We start from the raw sequence: 20,099 nt of genomic DNA, 5'->3' as shown, positions 1-20,099 counted from the left end.
GTAAATCAGCAGGGTAACAAAAAATATGGATCCTGGAGACATACAGATATACTCAATTCCATATCTTATCATTCATTTTACTTTTCTGATGCTCAGATTCCTTATATTTGAAATGAGAATATAAGCTACCTCAGAAGTTTAAGACTAAATAAGGTATATGTGTTCCTGACTCTAAATATGCTCTAAATTAGGGGTGTCGAACTCAATCAGAGAAGGGGCCAAAATCTAAAATCCAGCCTAAATCGAGGGCCGAATGGTTTACTGAACAGTCAGTCATAAACTGACAATGTCATAAACTGACAGCGGAGTGCAGTGATGACAGCGCGGTGCGGGCCACATTGCAAGGCCATGCGGGCTGGATTTGGCCCGCGGGCCTTGTGTTTGACACATGTGCTCTAAATATTTGTTGAATGAATGAATGTACTCCCACTTGGAACACCTCTTCTCCCACATCTTCAGTCAGCTAACTTATATTTGTCTTTTAAAACTCAATTGCAGCCATCTCAATTTCCCAACAATGATTTCTGTGTCGCACTTCCATGTTTCTATAGCTCCAGTGCATATCTGTTTATCACACACTATAGTTACTGATGTCCTTGTCAGTCTCCCAAGTCATATTTTGGTAAATTCCCTGAAAATATGGATTGTGTTTTAATTGACTTTGTATCTGCAGCAATTACTGTGGTTCCTGGCAAATAGCAACCACTATTTCAATAAATGCTGAGTGATTATTTTGTACGCTACCAAACACCTGTACCAGAAGTTTTTCTAATCTTATTCTAAAATAAAGCAAAGTACAAGTATTGAAGAAAAAGAAAAATTTAACCACCAAATATCTACTGCAGGTATTGTAACAAAAAAAAAAAAATGGTCCTTCTGGTTGGGCCATATGTAAGTCAAGATGATGAAAATGGGCATTATAAATACAGCCTCTCTACAGAGATAACAGTTAAGCTGTGTCAGTTTCCTTATTAAGAGCTTTAGTTATTTGATTTAATCCACACAACCCTTCTGGGGTAAGTTCTATTTCTATTATTAGCCCAGTTTTACAAGATATGGGAACTGAGTGCCAGGGAGATTTTGTAACTGAAAGATCAGACAAATAGAGCAGCGATTGGTGGTATCTGGGTTCCCACTCGGGCTTCCTAACTCCTGAGCCTCTACTCATTTTTTAAAAACTATTTTTTTACTGATTTTTTTTTTTTTTTTTTACAGAGATGGAAGAGAGTGGTATAGAGAGTTAGAAACATTGATGAGAGAGAATCATCGATCAGCTGCCTCCTGCACACCCCCTACTGGGGATGTGCTTGCAACCAAGGAACATGCCCCTGACTAGAATTGAACCCGGGACCCTTTAGTCCGCAGGCTGATGCCCTATCCACTGAGCCAAACTGGTTTCAGCCTGAGCCTCTATTCTTAACTACAATGTGCTGACTTCTAAGAAGTAGCTGATTTTTCTTTTTTACTTTTTAATGACTTAATTGATTTTTTTTATTTAGAGAGGTAGAGGGAGAGAGAAAAGAAACATCGATGTGAGACATAGATCCCACGCACCCCCATCTAACCCAAACCCCAACCTGGGCAAGTGCCCCGACCCAGAATCGAACCAGAGACCTTTCAGGAAACCACTCAGCCAACTAAGCCACACTGGACAGGGCAGAAGTAGTTGATTTTTTCAAAGATGCTTAATGTGACATTCTGACCCAAAATGGCTGGGGTTATGTCCTCCCACAGAGTGTAAACCATTATGGATGACCTAGGGGCACATTTCACCTTCACACCTATGAAAGGTTCTACCTGTAAACTGTGCTCTTGAATAAAAGATTATGCACATCCCTGATGCTGCCCAAAGTTTTCTTCCACCTGCTTCCAATAAGGTACACTTTTCATCTGGTTAGTGGCATCCTTTTTTAAAAATAAGCCTTGGATTTCTTTTACTATTCACACACACACACACACACACACACACACACACGCAAATGATTCCCCCCTTTATGGCCTGAAAACCTAAATGCTTAAGAACTAAGTCATTATTTCCAGTAAAGTCAGAAAAGAAACAACAAAATAGGTCATACATATAATTTTGAGATTAGGAGATCCAAATGAGGCAGTGCTAAGGCTGCTCAAAGTCCAGCCTTGCAGAACGGATACGTCCCAGTACAAGTCACAGGGGGGACACGCAGGTAATACTTGCGGAGTCGAACCCTGGGTTCAAAATAAGACCACCGGAGGCTGATAGGCTGATGATTTATTTTAAAAAAAGCAGGCAAAGATTTATTGAAATATCTGCCCAGGACAGCCCCAAGAGCACCACACGCAGGCAGACTCTACATGACTGCGCGGCTTTAGGGGCAGGTAGCTCTTTTTAAAGGTTCTGAGAAGGAAAACCCCTATTTTGCAACAAACTGATGTTTGGAATTTTCTGCTGTTCTTCCTAGATAAAATGTTGCTTTCTAGTTTGCTTTAGCCCGTTTGAAGAATGATGAAGATAAACCTAGCTGTCTGACCCTGTAGGCCAGAGACCAGATATACCAGGTGCACTTTTTCAATTGGATAGAACAGCATTGTTTTCAAGGCCAGCATCGAGATAACCACTAAGTGCACATAGGGCTGGCTCTTCAATAAAAAAAAGGACGTTCTGCCTGTAACCTTGCCTAGAACTTGAATTTATCCTTCCTAAGCCCATCGCGCGATGAACAAAGCAAGTCTCTCCAAATTCTCCCCCTGCACCGTCCGACCGCTAGGGAACTCTGCAACAGTTCAAACCACGGGAATTTTCCTTTGTTCTAAATTCTAAATCCTAAAGACTATATTCTAAAAAACTGGGGTCAGCCTGCAGGGTCATTCCCAGTCACATCCTGCTGGACATTGAAATGTGGCCCTATCTTGCAGAAGCAGAACTCTGGTTAATCTCCAAAGGTTATTGTCCCAGCACAGGAAAATTGCCTTAGCAGGTTTAAAATTCCAACAGCAGTTTTTACCCAAGTATGATTGCTACCATATTTCATACTGAGACCCACAAATTGGACTTAAAGTTCCCTTTACGGAGAGTCCAAATCATTTAAGACCAATTTAAAGTCCTCAGGGGCTTCCTTGCAGACTTTCAACTGGCAATCTGTAAGGCGTCCAGAACATGAGGAAGAAATCGGAGAATGGAAAATGCAGGCTGTGGGCACAGGGCGTAAGGGTAACTTTTAAACCAGAGAACCTAGGGACTTTGTGGCCGCCTGTAACGATCCCAGGATCTGAAATGAATGTTAATATTCAATAACAGCCCACCACAATTCTTTTTTCCCGCGGGAACATGGGGACTTTACCTTATTTTATTAAAAAACAAAACAAAACAAAACAAAAAAAAAACAGAGAGATACCTTAGTAACATGTTTCAGTGATGGGCGTTTGGTCCCTTGCATTTAAATACGCAGTCAAATCCACTCAGGAGGGGGAAATGCAATAACGGGGCTATAGGGGGCACTGTGTGCAGTTACAAGCCAGCCACCCGAAAAGGATCTATGAAGCGTCACTTAAAAGCCATTTATTACCATCGGTGTGTGGGGTGGTGACGGCCTGAGTGCGGGTGTGACTAACGGAAGTCGTAGAACCCTGAGCCGAAGGAGCCGCATAGCCCTCCACAGTTGCCAGTCCCACCGCGGGTGACCCGGACGCTGGCAAAATGGCGGCCGCGTCTCTATCCGCGCGAGAACACGACCCCGGGAAGGAACGTCCGTCACCAGGGAAACGACGCTCTGGCGTAAGCGAGACGCTCTAGGTCCCGGTGAAAGTTCAAGACTTGTTGAGCGTCCCCCTCGCCGCTTTACCGCGTCCGGGTCCAAGGCAAGGCCAGGTCAAAAGCGACTACCCCGAGCCCGATCCCAGGGAGCTTGGGCTCACGTCCGGAGCGTACAAAGAGCGCTTACTCCCCCGTTCCACCTCGCTTAGCCGACCGGAAGGGAGCCCTCCGGAAGTGCGCAGGCCTGGGGGCGTGGCCAGCGGAGCGCCCGCTCCGCGCCGGACGACGCCAGCGGGAGTTGACGTTAACCATGGAAACGCGGAGCGAGCTGCGGCGGGACGGAGAGGAGCTGTCACGTCCCTGCAGCTCATCTGTCTCCCCGTCGGGATCGCAGACCTTCGCCCGGCGGGAGGGCCCAATTTGTTCACCCGCAGAGATGCAGCCCTCTGGATGCCTGTGCATCACCTCTTCCCTCGGGTGACTCGAGGTACGTTCGATCCCAACACCCTGGAGACTCCTTTGTCGCCTCAATGGCCAAGCCAGTGCAGAGCCACGTTGTCCTTGCAGTTTTAAATTGCGACAGGTTTCTCGTCCTTCGTTATAAAACCTGCAAAGGCCACGATTGAACTTTCTAAGACCTAAGGTGAATTATAGTCGCTAGAGATAGCAGTCTGGGGTGATTTTAATTTTTTTTTTTTTTGAAATACTATATTTTTAGCCTGTCGACTGAACAGCATTTTGTTTCTAAGAGACACTTGTGAAGTGCAGAATGGCCTTTTAAGTCTTGATTTGCGGATGGCCTTGTTGCCCCAATAAAGCTTACAAATTATTCTCCATAGATGGTAATGGACTTTATCTCTTCTTATCTCCAACTAAACCACTTTTGCCCCAAATTGGTCAACTTCTGGCCCCCCTGACCACGAATAACCCTTTACCCACTGGTCTACTCCCTCTCTCCACAGCTCTCTGTCAGGGACCAGCGGTTACTTCTGTGACGTCTGCTCCATCAGAAGTTATCAATCAGGCTTTTGAATTAATTATCTGCTCTATTATTATTATTTCTTTCTTAGCTGTATATTAGGTGTTTTGTTTTTGGTTAACTCATTCCTGCAATTAGGGCAAAAGCCATCTTTTATATTATTGGATATCCTCCCAACTTCCCCTTTAAACAGCAATATTTAACGTTTTTCTACTTTAATCGGCATATTTAAACTATGTCATTAATGTATTACATGCCTTTCCATGCCAAGGTGTTTTACTAAATATTAGTGAGAATCAAAAGTATCTCAAGATTTAGCCCCTCACAAATAACTTAATTGAGAGAAGAAAAAAAAAAGAGATGAAAAGATAACATGTGAAGAGTGAACAGTACAACAAATGCCTTATGTTGATATATGTTACGAGATGAATAATATGAACAAGCAATGTCTTTAATATACAGAGAGAAGAGAGGCACAGTTTGGCTTATGTACTCTGCAAAATTTTCGGGATAGAATAGGCTGAATCTTGAAAGTTGAGTGAGATGACTAACTAGGGAAGGGAGTAGAGGGTATTATAGGCAAAGGGGAGGCTCTGAGCAGAGGCACCTACAATGAAAAGCACAAAATGTGTTTGCTGGGCATGGGGCTGAGAGTTCTAGAGAATGTTGGTGAACTTAAGAGGTGTGAAAATGTCATACATAAAACACACCCGCAAACACAGCATAGTGTGCATGCCTTCTGAAACTTTTTACACCAATACACATTATACAGCCATTATACATCCTCTTGTTTTAAAATGCAAATGGGTCTTCGTGACTTTGTTTTACTTTGCAATACATATATCATGGGAATCTTTCCATGCTTTCACATTAACAATAGACCTTCAGAATATTTCACTGCTTGGGATATAATCACAGAGTATCCTATCAAAGTTAAATGAGCACGAGTAGTAACATGCATGCAGCTAGATAATCTGGTTGATAAGTATCCTCAGTTTTTGGCTTCCTTTCCCAACAAGCCATCTCACCTTGTTCCTAGCTTGCCTCGGGTGGAGCAAGAGAGGGCAATTTTTCCTAACTTCCTGGGGAATTTCAGGCACACCCAAAGACTTAAAAAAGCCCAGGCCAGCCATCCAAGTTTATTTTCCTGTCTGATGACGTCTTTCATAGATAATTGAAATCAGAATGTTTACCCCCGCTTACAAGAGTGTGCCTTTACTTACCCTATGGCTTCTATTGTACATAACAATCATATCAGAATACAGTATACTCAATGTACAGAATACTAAGCCTGATATCAGTACAGGAGATAAATTCATTCAGAGGGTAAGGAGGCAATCTTCTCATTCCCTGAGATTGAACCATCAACCACATAAGTTCCGCTGTTTTGTGAGTACTTGTAGGGCTGCCACGTGAGTAAAAGCTATGATTTGTTCTATGCAGAATGAAGACTAATGGCTTGAAGATACAAGACAACAAGGGGCCCAGTGCACGAATTTGTGCACCTTGAAAGGAACTGTGGGCCACGAAGCTGCTGTAGGCACAGGGGCGGGTCTCAGCCCATCCTCCATGCACCTACCAGGTCCCTCCCGCCATAGCCCCCGGTCCCCTCTCTGCCGGAAGCTCCACTCCCACCACCACTGCTCCCATGCGCTAATGGCGCCAGCCCTTCTTGCACCCACTGATGGCACAGAGTGATTGGGGCTAGTGCTAGTAGTGGGTGTGAGCAGGGCTAGGGCAGTCAGTGGGTGCGAACAATGGCTGTTGTCCCAATCGCACCTCAGGAGCAGGGGGGCGTGGAGAAGCCTTCCTTCAGGGAGATCGGGGCTGGCAGCTGCCTCTCACACCTGATGATGGTGCTGAGTGATGGGGACCAGTGCTGGGCACCAGCAGCAGGTGCGAATGGCAGCTCCGTCGCTGGCTGCAGATGGAGTGGGGCCGGCGCTGGCAGTGGGTGCAAGCAGCGGCTACCAGCCCCGATCTCCCCTCAGGAGCAGGGGAGGTAGAGAAGCCCTTAGGGGCAATCGGACCGACAGCTGCTGCTCACACCTGCTGACGGGGCTGAGCAGTCGTGGCCAGCACCAGCAGTGGGTGTGAGCTGCGGCTCTGGCCCCAGCAGTGGGTACGAGCGGGGTCTGCGCCCGCAGCAGGTACAAGCACCAGGTGGGACTACAGCGCGTGGAAGCAAAGAATTTTCAGTAACCACCAGAGGCTCGTCCTTATGACAGCGACCGGCGCCCCGCCTTGGTCTGGCACTCCTCTCCCCACCCCTCACCTGATCCACCATCCTGCCATGTTCTGGGTACATCATAGCAACCAGTTGTTCATTGGTTCTGGTTGTTCCATCGTTCTGTCTATTTGCACATTAGCCTTTTATTATCTACGAGTGGCCCGATGCACAAAATGTGTGCAGGGGTGGGGGGAGGAGGGGTTCCCTCAGCCCAGCCTACACCCTCTCCAATCAGTTACAGCTGCTACGGAGGCCACAGATTAGACCCTGCTTCTCTCTCTGGGCCTGATCCGCAGCCCCCTCAGCAGTCAGTGATGGTCACCACGTCCACAGCAGTGGCAATCCGTGCTGGGTCGCCTGACTGCAGGGCTGACTTCCAGTCAGTCGAGCCTTCAGTCGTTTTGGAAGTTATGGATCCTGGGTTTTTATATATTAGGACCAGATTCATCCACAGATGGGATCCAGCCAGCCTGGCCATGATCAGGGTGGATTGGGGCCGGGCCTGTTGGGAGGAGGAGACAGCAAGTGGTTGGCCGGCCAGCTCAGCCCCTGATTGGGGTGGGGGAGCCGATGAGGGGTAGGGCTTGCCAGGGGAAATTATTAGTGTCAAAGATCTTTGTAGGGTGTATACATGTTTGCTGTTGGCCTTCGGATGAGTTGAAGCTTCAAAGCACTTTAGTGTCAGGGATACTTACAGCTTCTGTTTCTAAGCCTCCCCCTAGACAAGTAATGCAGTTTAGTTCCCTCCTGACAAACCCTGTAAAGAGAGGCCGTGGTGTGATGTGGCTGCCCTCTTTGGTAGTAAGCAGTGGAGAGAGAACACAGGAAGATGGTGGTTAACCTCCCCTGGACAACTGACTGCATCGGGGTAGGGGTGGCGATCAGGGGCTGGCCCAGCAGTGGGGAGGGGCCATGACAGTTGGCTGGCCAGCCCCAGCCCCAGCCAGGCCAGTTGGCCACCACAGTGCACATCATAGCCACCAGTTGTTCTGGTCATTCCGCTGTATGGTTGCTTGGCTTTTATACATATAGATCTATCTATAATAATGAAAGTGTAATATGCTAATTAGACCAAACAGCCAAACAACCTTCCGGACATCATTCTGGACATCTTTCCAGGGGCCGAGGCAGAGGCAGTTAGGGGCGATCAGGCAGGCAGGCAAGTAGTTAGGGGCAGTCAGGCAGGCAGGTAGAAGGGTTAGGGATGATCAGGCATGCAGGTGAGCAGTTAGGAGTGATCACGCATGCAAGTGAGCAGTTAGGGGTGAACAGGCAGGCAGGAAAGCAGTTAGGGGCAATCAGACAGGCAGGCAAGTGGTTAGAGGTGATCAGGCAGGCAGGCAGGCAAGCAGTTAGGGGCAATCAGGCAGGTAGGCAGAGTGGTTAGGGGTGATCAGGCAGGCAGGCAAGCAGTTTGGAGCCAGCAGTCCCAGATTGTGAGAGGGATGTCCAACTGCCAGTTTAGGCTTGATCTGCAGCAGGATTGGGCCTAAACCAGCAGTTGGACATTCCCCAAGGGGTCCCAGATTGTGAGAGGGGAACCCCACCACCCAATGCATGAATTTCATGCAACAAGCCTCTAGTATAAAAGCCCACCAACTGAATGACTGGAATAACCAGTCTCTGTGACGGGCACTATGGTGGCCAATGGGCCCGATCTGAGCCCTGATTGGTGCCCCCAACTACCTGCAGCCCCCGATTGGCCCTCATCAGGGTGGGCTGGCCAGACCCCACCCATGCACGAATTCGTGCACCGGGCCTCTAGTATAGGATAACTGTTTATAGTTTAAAGAATTTCCTAACAGTATAACAAGAGTGGTTGTAAGGCAATAATTCTTAATAGTGACCCAAAAATCTTTTGTGATGCCCAAAAGCTCTCTCCAGGGCTGATTTTGATTGGCTTGCAGAAAAACTTTTAAACTGATGGGAAGAAAGGCTATTTTAAGATGACTTTAAATACTTTTATGTGTTATAAAATACATATAACAAATTTTATCATCTTAACCATTTTTCAGTGTATAGTTCGGTAATATTAAGATTATTACATTGTAGTGCAGCCATCACCACCATCCTTTCCCATGATTCTTTTCATCTTGTAAAACTCTATACCCATTAAAAAACACTCCCCATTCTAAAGTCCCCCAGCCCATGACATTCATCATTCTACTTTCAATCTATGATTTTGATTATTCTAAGTACCTCATATAAGTAGGGTCATACAGTATTTGAAATGTGACTTATTTCCCTTAGCATAATATTTTTCAATGTTCATCTATGTTGTAGCATATTACAAGATTTCCTTCCTTTTTAAGACTGAATAATATTCCCCTATAAATATATACCACATTTTGCTTATCCATTAATCCTCTGATGGACATTGAGTCCACATCTTAGTTATTGTAAATAATGCGACTATGAACATGAGTATGTAATATCTCTTTGAAACCCTGCTTTTCTAATTCTTTGGGGCATATATCCAGAAGTGGAATCCTTAGGTTTTATGGTAATTTGATTTTTAATTTTTTGAGGAACTACCATACTATTTTTCACAGAAGTTGTACCATTTTACATTCCCAACAGTAGTGCACAAGGGTTATAGTTTTTCCAGATTCTCATAAATATTTGTCATTTTTTTGTTGTTGTCTTTATAGTAGCCATCCTAATGGGTGTGAGGTAATATCTCGTAGTTTTGATTTGCATTTCCCTAATGACTAGTGATGTTGAGCATCTTTTCATATGCTTATTGGATTTTGTATGTCTTCTTTGGATAAATGTCTATGCAAGTCCTTTGCCAATTTTTTAATTAGGTTGTTCTTTTATTGTTGGGTTTTTGGAATTCTCTAAATATTCTGCATATTAAACCTTTATCAGTTGTATGCTTTGCAAATATTTTTTCCCATTGTATGGGTTGCCTTTTGACTTGGTTGATAGTATCTTTTGATGCGTATACTTTTAAATTTTTATTCAGTCCAATTTGTCTGTTTTTTTAATACCTTTCTTATTATATCCAAGAAATCATTTCCGAATCCAATGTTGGAAGCTTTTCTCCTGTATATTCTTCTAAGAGTTTTATTGTTTTAGCTCTTACATTTAGGTCATTGATCCATGTGAAGTAGTTTTTGTATATGGTGTTAGGTAAGGCTCTTACTTCATTCTTTTGCATCTGGATATCCTGTTTCTCAGCACCATTTGTTGCAAAAGACTGTCCATTCCTCATTGGATGGTTTTGCATCTTTGTCAAATCTTTGACCATATGTAAGAGTTTATTTCTGGGCTCTCTATTCTGTTCCATTGGTATATATGTCTGTCGTTGTGAAGATGGATTTAAACATAATTTTCAACATACGATCCTTGAGGTAATCCTTCATTAGCTAGCCTTGTGTTAGGCAACTGTTTTTCTTTTTTTTTTTTTTTTTTTTTAATATATTTTATTGATTTTTTTTTTTTTTTTTTTTTTTTTTACAGAGAGAAAGAGAGAGGGATAGAGAGTTAGAAATATCGATGAGAGAGAAATATCGATCAGCTACCTCCTGCACATCACCCACTGGGGCTGTGCCCGCAACCAAGGTACATGCCCTTTACCGGAATTGAACCCAGGACCCTTCAGTCCGCAGGCCTACACTCTATAGTACACTAAGCCAAACTGGTTTCAGCGGCAACTGTTTTTCTTGATAAGCTACTGAGTATATCCCAGAAAAAGGAAACCTTGAAAATAAGAAAGACCACATTGTTTTGATACATAAATATTTGTGATCCTTAAATTAAAATAATCTAGACCAGCAATTTTCAACCTTTTTCATCTCATGGCACACATAAAATAATTACTAAAATTCTGTGGCACACTAAAAAATATTTTTTGCCAATCTGACCAAAAAAAAAAAAAAAAAGGTATAATTTTGATTGATTTGTAAAAAAATAATAATAGTAGTAATTGCCTATCCTCTTTGCTCCAAAGTGATTTAAAAAAATCAGGTGTCTACACTTATAAATAAGGGTTTCTGGTACCAAGACTTAACCAATCAGCTGCAACCTCATTATGTTATGTGACCAACAAGATGCAGCTCTAATATATATGACCTATATATTTATGGGTCACGAGAGGGAATTCATACCAGGTATTGTGTTAGCTGTTATCATTGTTTTTATTTGATAGTAAGGTATTGTGTTAGCTGTTGTCATTGTTTTTATTTGATAGTCTAAGGGAAAAGGGAGTTAGTGCCCCTGAATACATAGTTTTAAAAATTCTTGCAGGACACCAGTGGAAAATCACTGATCTAGGCTAAAGCATGTATATTTCTTGTTATTATTTCAAATGCTTTTCTATTGCAGATAGATTTTTGAAAACTGACAATAGAAAGAAAGACTAAAATTTTTATCCTGTGATATAATAATAAGCATTATTCTGATACCTGAGGTCTTTTGAGCTGAATGATGAAATCATTGTTCTTCCTACTACATGATGAGCAGCCAATGGCTTTTTCTCAGAATGCTACTATTTTAGCAGGATTTAACTCTTTAAATTATCGGAAAATCCTAAATTTACTATAATTGTTAAATGATATGCCTAACAGTATTTGTTTTTCATTTCTATTTCTAATTTAATTCAAGGTAATTATAGAGAATATCCTTATTTTAGGGCAGAAGTTGGTAAACTGTGACTCACAGACCACATCTGGCCCACAACCAGTTTGGGTAAATTGGAGCACAATCATTCATATCTACTTCCGTATGTATTGTCTGTGGCTCCTTTTCGGCAACAACAGCAGGGTTGACTCATTATAACAAAGACCATATGGTCCCCAAACCTAAAATGTTCACTCTTTGGCCCTTTACAGAAAAAAATTTGCTGCCCCTTGTAATAGAGGGAAAAGTTAATAAACAACAGAAGCTCTGAGGGAAATAATCAGTTAAACCAGATTTGAGTTGAAAGTACTTACTTTTTAAACTTTCCTTTGGTCTCAAAAATCTCAAATTGTGAGTTAATGTAAGACTTAATTCCAGATATTACATTCTAGATAAATTAAAAATGAATGTGGTGATCGTTTTTTGTTTTGTTTTTTTCCAAATGAAAAACAACTTAGCCATTATTTATTTAGTACCAACTATGTGTCAGGCAATGGAAAGGAGGCAGAGAAATGAGGTTGTAAATCCTGCCCTTGAAGGAATTGAGGAGATAAAATAGAAATGTGGGGTTTCCCTTACATGTTTTAAGTATGACATTTCCAAAAAGTGACTTCTTTCTTTCTTTCTTTCTTTCTTTTTTTTTTTTTTTTAGAGACTGCGGTGTTACAGAACATGATGTGACTTTCAGGGTCCTCCTGAGTGAGAAGGATGAGTCCTGATGTGCCCCTCCTGAATGATTACAAAAAGGACTTCCTTCTGAAGCGCTTTCCACAGACTGTTCTTGGAGGCCCTCGACTCAGATTAGGCTTCTGTGCCCCTCCTTACGTATATATTAATCAAATTATCCTTTTTCTGATGCCATGGGTTTTGGGTGGAGTAGGGACGCTTTTGTACCAATTGGGCATCCTGGAAGACTATTACACAGCAGCACTCTCAGGTGGACTAATGCTTTTCACCGCATTTGTCATCCAGTGCACAAGTTTATATGCAAGAAACAAATCATCAGTGGTAAAAAGAATGCTAAGCACAGATATCTTAGCAGAGGAAGATGAGCATGAATTTTCAAGTTGTACTGGAGCTGAGACTATAAAATTTCTAATTCCTGGGAAGAAATATAAAGCCAATATGGTTTTTCATTCTGTTCTTGCTGGGTTAATGTGTGGTCTTGGAACGTGGTATCTGCTCCCAAATAGGATGATCTTGCTGTATGGCAATGCAGGAGGCGCTGTTCTGCTGTTTTTCTTTGGATGGATAACATTATGCACAGGAGAATATTCATTAATTGTAAACACAGCCATAGAGACTGCAACTTTTCAAACCCAGGATACTTATGAAATCATTCCTCTTATGAGACCTCTTTATATTTTTTTCTTTGTTTCTATAGATCTTGCATACAGGTAATAAGCTATCAAATACTTTATAACTTGCTTTATGTTAAAGCAGACGTAAGAGGAGCCCTCTCCATAATATTAAAAAATGTATCTTTGAAATAGAAGTCAAGATAAACAATTGGGTTATAGCTTTGATGATTAAACTCTAGGAAAATTTTCTGTTAAACATATATACTAAAGCAGTAAACATATGTCCCTTTGTAATACTTTTTCCCCCCCATTGACCTCTCCCAGCCAACCCCTGCCCCCAAGGATACAAATTCTTGAGTTCCTATCTCACTGTGGCATTTCTGAAATTAGAAATATATATATCTTTGTATTTAAAATGATGCCCTAGGTTATTTCAATTAAAAAATATCTCAGTTGATTTATAATTTGGTTACTTTGCTTTTCTGCATTATTTCATTTTTAAACAAGAGTATAAAATGTTTTTACTATATTCTATTTTGGTTTCAAACAATTTTAGTGATTATAGTAATTACAAAGAAGTGTTTTTAATTAACTAAAAGAAACGGCAGTGTTCAAATCTATTTTTAAAGAATGACATTTTGTGCAAAAAAATTACCTCCCACTTCACTTTTAGAAAATATTTAGCTTCTGATTAATAAAATAATAAAGAATCAAGAAGATCTTTATATAGTAGGTATGATACTGCAGATAAAGAATGTAGACGTTTGTAAAGTATTCAAATTTAGACATTAGTCAAGTGTATCAAATTGTCTTAATTTTATTTCAGAGAATGTGAACATTGAAGAGGTGAATCCTATGTAGTGATCTTTTCCCATTTTTTATTCTACCCAGTACAGTTTTATATTAATTTTAAATGACTCAGAGTTGTTGTGTTTTTTTTTTTTTATCAAAGACATGTATTAAATCTATAATGCTTTGTTCATAGACTCTCAGGAATTGTTGAATAAATTATGCATATTTATATCCTCTTAGCCACTATAAAGAACATCTTTTATGGGCATTAGGATCGCGTAGTGAGTATATAGAATTTGAAGGTTTTTTGTTTTGTTTTGTTTTGTTTTTATCTTATTGGGGTGACATTAGTCAATATGAATATATAGGTTTCATGTGTGGATTGCTAATTTATAAAATCTGTCTATAGGACCATATGCCCATCACCCAAAGTCAAATATTTTCCTGTCACCTCTTTCTTCCCCCGATCCCTTCCCTTGAAGTATTTTCTCTCATATTTTTTGCCATATAAAATTCTTGTTATCAGAAACATTAGAATTTAAACATTTCTATATAAAAGAATTAACCACAATAATAACCCATTTGGGCTGAGTCATATACACAAGAATGTAATCACAATGTTTAGTTACCTCAGTTACATATGCTTCTTATTTATATGCAAGGAGATCATTTACTTATGATCTCCTTGCATATAAATACTTTTCTGTGCCATTGCTTTTATTTACTTTCAGGGGAAAAAATATTTGGGGAGTAAATGTAATTTGGATAAAAAAATTTATTGAGTATACATTATTTTACATGTTATCCTTGACTATGTTAGCAAGAGAAGTGTTATCTTTTTTTAAAGATGTAATTTAACAATACATATATTTTTCCATCACCTTTTGTCCCCCCTGTCCCCTCTTTCTCCTTTATTCCTTTCCCTTCTCCCCTGTAATCACCATACTTTTGTCTCAGTATATGAGTTCTCTCTCTCTCTTTTTTTCTTTTTTGCTCAATAACCTCCATGTCCCTTCCCTCCCCCCACCACACATGCCAGAAAGCTGTCAGCTTGCTCTCAATGAATCTAAGAAGTGTTATCTTAAAAAATAACAAAAAAAAAAAAAAAAAAAAAAAAAAAATCCCCACAGCAACAGCAACAAAAAACCCTCCATATATCTGCATGTTTTCCTTGATCTTCCTGTGGCTTATTCTGTATGGTTCAATTTTCTTTTTTGTTACTTCAGTGTTTTCTTCTCAGGAGGAGATTAATTTTATTTTAAACTATACTACACAAAGTATTATCCTCTAATTTAGCATAACATTGTTAACCTTGTGTTCATTACTTCTCTGCTTATAAAAATGTGAAGGACATACATTATCATGCAGAGTGCATTAGCTAGCATATTCCTGCTATGTGTGTGACCAAACACTTATGCTATTATTATATCTATAGGTTTTATACATTTGCTTCTGGACTGTTAACGTACATTTAAGTGTTGACTATTACAGAAGTTGCCTTTTTTCTTGACTTCTAGTAACTTGGGTATTCAAGTACAATTACAAGTTTTGAGATTCATCTCTTTTGAGTTATCTCTGAAACTCCATGAGTACTGTGACATTGTTGCTTTTCAGACAATGTGGTTGTTAGCCTCATTTCAAAAAATTAGTAAAATAGATAATTTTATTCTTGTGTGCTTTAAAGTTTGTATTATTTGAAGTCACTGAATGATGTTATATTTAACTGGTCAGTGCTATATCAAGAACCAGTTTCTCCACTTAGGAGAAAAGCCATCTCTGATTTATGAGATTGTATAGTACCAGTTTGTGTTCTCAAATTCATACCACTGTATGTACAGAATAGAAACAATGTTAAAGAGTGTGAGTTAAGTTTCTAGGCTTATCCACAGAGACACATTCATAACCTAATGTTGCTGGCTTCTGCTATTAACTTTACTAACTTGCCTGGGAGCAATACAGTATGAGAGAGCTGAAGAAAGAGAACAGCTTCTTCTCTTCCAGCTACTAATGTATAAATAGCAGGAAGGCTTTGGCTTTCCTAGAGTTACTTGCAATTTTAAACTTAAAAAATTTATTCTCTAAAAAATCATTGGTAGAATATAGCCAATGTAGTTTAGACATTTAGGGAGAAATGTATTTGCCCTGGGCTCGGTGCAGTTTTACAGATTTCTAAATTCAATTTCATTCAGTAAACTAGAGGCCCAGTGCACGAATTCGGGGTCAGGACCGATCAGGGCCATCTTGCCCAGTCCCGATTGGAAGAGATCAGGGCCGGCTAGCCAGGGGGAGGGACCACGGGAGGTTGGATGTCTGCGAGAGTGCACTGACCACCATGGGGCAGCTCCTGTGTTGATCATCTACCCCCTTGATGATCAGTGTGCATCATAGCGACCAACTGGTTGTTTGGTGGTTCAGTCAGGCATATATATATATATATATATATATATATATATATATATATATATATACATATACACACACATATATGGAGAAAGAGAGAGAGAGAGAGATTACTTTTCATTTCATTTTCTTTCCACATTTGAATCCACATATTCTCTAAGTGGTAATTTGTACACTGCTGAGTAGAGAGAGTAGTTACTAGTATAAGGGAAGGACAATGATGACAACTTATATGTGTTGATCTTTTGCAAATTGGGCCTAGGACCTTTCTGTAAGTGTTCTTTGGTTTGAGGAGGGGTGGTATTTGGTGTGGGAGGGAAGGGGTGTATGTACATTTTGTTTTTCCTAAAAAGATTCTCTTCTATATATTATTTTTGTATGATTTAAATATTTTCTTTCCCCTATAGGTTTATGGTAAATATACCAGCTCTAGAACAAATGAATCAGATTTTACACATCTTGTTTATATTTTTACCCTTTCTGTGGGCACTAGGGATTCTGCCCCCACCCGATGCGCTTTTCTTATGGGCAATGGAGCAGGTTTTAGAGTTTGGCCTTGGAGGCTCATCTATGTCAATCCATCTACGGTAATTATTTTAAATATTAAAGTTATATGTAACTTACTCTTAAAGGACATTATTTCTTTTCAAACAAATCCTTTTTTTTCTCTCTGCAGATTATTAATAATGTTCATCATTTCTGTTGGAACAGCCGTAACTTCGTATTTCATTCCCAGCACTGATGGAGTGGTTCTTTTCATGACTGGACTTGGGTTCTTACTGAGTCTTAACCTAAGTGAGATGGGTTTTATCTTCAAACACAGTGTAATTGGACGCAGAGTTGGAATCAAATCTGAGACTTTACCCCGTGGTTCCGAAAAACAGTTTACTTGGAAGGAATGCCTCTTCTACGTCATTATGTTAGTCTTGGCTCTCTTAGAAAGTATTTTGCTGCATCACTTTGCTTGTTCTTCACAGATTTCCAAAAACAGCCCTCAGGCTATTGTTGGCTATGTTTTGATGATATTACTTATAGTACTATGGATACTTAGAGAAATTCAAAGTGTCTATATCTTTGGAATTTTCCGAAACCCTTTCTATCCAAAGGATGTGCAAACTGAGACATTGTTCTTAGAAAAACAAGCAAGGCTCATGAAGATTGGTGTTGTCAGACGGATTTTGCTAAATCTAGGTAGGAAGGTAAAAATTTACTAACTTTATGTTTTATCTATAAAGTGTACAGAAATATTATGGAATTCCCATATCTGTGTAATATATACTTCATATAAGTATTTATTTTATGTTTTGGTTTGTTCATTTGTTTGATGTGATTTGTGTGTGTGTGTGTGTGTGTGTGTGTGTGTGTGTACTATGTGTTTGTTGTTGTTTTTAGTTAATAGCTTAAATGGGCATTTATCAAGCCTCATTTTGACCAAAATAAAATATGGTAGAAGGGGTTACATTGCCTTGATTAAATTTGTCTTTTTTTGTTTGTCTTAGTGTCACCATTTGCTATGATAGCATTTCTTTCATTGGACAGTTCCTTACAAGGGTTCCACTCTCTGCCTGTCTCCATTGGATTCTCAAGAGCTTTCAGAATGGTAATCCTAGTATGCACTTAATAATACTTTCCTATTTCTAAATTTAATCATGATTTTGTTTACTCTAATAAGTTACATAGGTTATCAAATTCTCCCTAATCAGGTGGATTATTTGTGTGCTGCAGGTATGGCAGAATACAGAAAATGCTTTACTGGAGATAGTCATTGTATCCACAGTGCACTTGTTGACCTCCAGTACAGACACATGGTGGAACAGAAGCCTGAATACGGGAATCAGACTCTTACTGGTAAGTGTATTTTTTAACCACTTTATTGAGATATATTTCATATACCATAAAGTCGTCCACTTAAAATATGCAGTTCGCCAAAACCGGTTTGGCTCAGTGGTAGAGCGTCGGTCTGCGGACTGAAAGGTCCCAGGTTCAATTCCTGTCAAGGGCATGTACGTTGGTTGCGGGCACATCCCCGGTAGGGGGTGGGCAAGAGGCAGCTGGTTGATGTTACTCTCTCATCGACGTTTCTATCTCTCTATCTCTCTCCCTTCCTCTCTGTAAAAAAATCAATAAAATATATTTTAAAAAATAAAAATAAAAATAAAATATGCAGTTCATTGGTTGAGCATCAACCTATGAACCAGGAGGTGATGGTTCAATTCCCGATCAGGGCACATGGCTAGGTTGTGGGCTCAATCTTCAGTGTGAGGTGTGCAGGAGGCAGCCAATCAATGATTCTCTCTCATCATTGATGTTTCTATATCTCTCTCCCTCTCCTTTCCTTCCTGAAATCAATAAAAATATATTTTTAAATATGCAATTTATATATATATATTAATAATAATAAAAGGCTAATACTCAAATTGTCCCCTCAACTGGGAGTTCGACCAGGATCCTGAACTCCCTGCGGCCCCTTCCCCCAGCTGGCTTGGCTCGATAGGCCCCAATCGGGGCAGGCCAGCTGGATCCCACTCATACACAAATTGGTGCACCAGACCTCTAGTATATCCAGAATTTTTCAGCCACCAACACAATCTAATTTTAGAACATTTTCAACATCCAAAAAGAAGCCTCATACACATTGTATTTATCATTCCTAGTCTCCATCACACCCACTTCCTAATCCAGCCCCCCAACCATTAATCTACTTTCTGTTTCTATGTATTCACTTATTCTGGACATTTTACATGAGTGGAATTATACAATATGTAGTCTTTTGCATCCTGCTTCTTTCACTTATGTTTTTAAGGTTCATCCATATTGTAGTATGTATCATTATTCTTTTTTGTTGCTGAATAATATTCTGTTTTATGGTTGTTTGGTTGATTCATTCATCAGAAAATAGATATTTAGGTTGTTTTTTACTTTTGACTATGAATAATGCTACTATGCACATTTGTGTACACATTTTTATATTTTTCCAAAGTGGCTGCACCATTTAACATTCCCACCAACAGTGCATGAGGATTCTAATTCCGCTATTCTAAATCCTCACAAACACTTATTATCTGACCTTTTATTCTAGTCATTATAGTGAGTGTAAACTGCTATCTTGTGATTTTGATATGTATCTCTCTGAATGCTAATGATGCATCTTTTCATATGTTTATTGGCCATTTATGCATGCTTTTTGGAGAAGTGTCTATTCCAACACTTTGCCCACTTTTATTTGGATTACTTATCATTTTATTATTGAGCTGTAAGAGTTCTTTATTTATTCTGGATACAAGTTCCTTGACAAATATATGATAAAAGTTTTCTCACATTATGTAGATTATCTTTTACTTTCTTGATGTCCTTTGAAGCAAAAAAAAAAAAAAAAAAAGTTTTTAATTTTGATGAAGTTCAGTTTACCAATTTTTCTTTTACCACTTGTATTTTTTATTTTATTTCTAATAAACACTACCATTCCAAGATCAGAAAGATTTACTGTGTTCTAAGCATTTCACAGTTTTAGCTCTTACATGTGATCTCTTTGAGTTAATTTTTATATATGACTAGTAGCCCTGTGCATGAATCCGTGCGCCAGCAGCTCTCTGCGGGGCCTGGCCACTCTGCGCCTGCTGCCCAGAGGCTCTCTACAGCCCAGAGGACCATCTGCAGCCGGGCACGGAACGCTTGCCTCGTCACTAGGACAACGAGGCAAGCATTTTGCCAGGCCACCCCCCTGGGACTAGGGGACTCCGGCGGGGCTGAGAGGACTGGGTACTGCCATCTTGTGGCTATGGGTGCTGCCATCTTTCTGACAGAGTGACAGTTAATTTGCATATTACTCTTTTATTAGATAAGAGGAAATGAGATAGGGTTTCAAATCTATTCTTTTGTATATGAATGTACAATTTTCTCAGCACCATTTATTGGAAAAACTGTTCTTTCTTCAATGACGTTTCTTCTTCCCATCCATGAACATGAGATATATTTACATTTATTTAGTCCTTTTTTAGTTTATTTCAACAGTGTTTTATAGTTTTCAATATAGTACAAGTATTA

The 20,099-nt window shown here is 40.1% G+C and overlaps 1 protein-coding gene across 2 annotated transcripts in view; it reads left to right on the top strand.

Annotated features, from left to right (window-relative positions):
* Nucleotides 1-2,408: 2,408 nt before the first annotated feature.
* Nucleotides 2,409-20,099, top strand: part of PCNX4 (pecanex 4) — a 32,796-nt gene continuing 15,105 nt past the window's right edge. For both annotated transcript variants that reach the window (XM_084893256.1, XM_084893255.1), the window contains exons 1-6: nucleotides 2,409-4,217; nucleotides 12,215-12,959; nucleotides 16,463-16,642; nucleotides 16,732-17,246; nucleotides 17,555-17,655; nucleotides 17,781-17,903. In XM_084893256.1, coding sequence (XP_084749382.1) covers nucleotides 12,271-12,959; nucleotides 16,463-16,642; nucleotides 16,732-17,246; nucleotides 17,555-17,655; nucleotides 17,781-17,903 — 1,608 coding nt within the window. In that variant the 5' untranslated portion in view covers nucleotides 2,409-4,217; nucleotides 12,215-12,270. The remainder of the gene's footprint in view (nucleotides 4,218-12,214; nucleotides 12,960-16,462; nucleotides 16,643-16,731; nucleotides 17,247-17,554; nucleotides 17,656-17,780; nucleotides 17,904-20,099) is intronic.

Source organism: Pipistrellus hanaki, assembly GCF_964339955.1.
Source record: "Pipistrellus hanaki genome assembly, chromosome: 1".
In the NCBI taxonomy this organism is placed as follows: domain Eukaryota; kingdom Metazoa; phylum Chordata; class Mammalia; order Chiroptera; family Vespertilionidae; genus Pipistrellus; species Pipistrellus hanaki.
The sequence above is the reverse complement of the archived record's forward strand: the minus strand, read 5'-3'. Positions and strand labels throughout refer to the sequence as shown.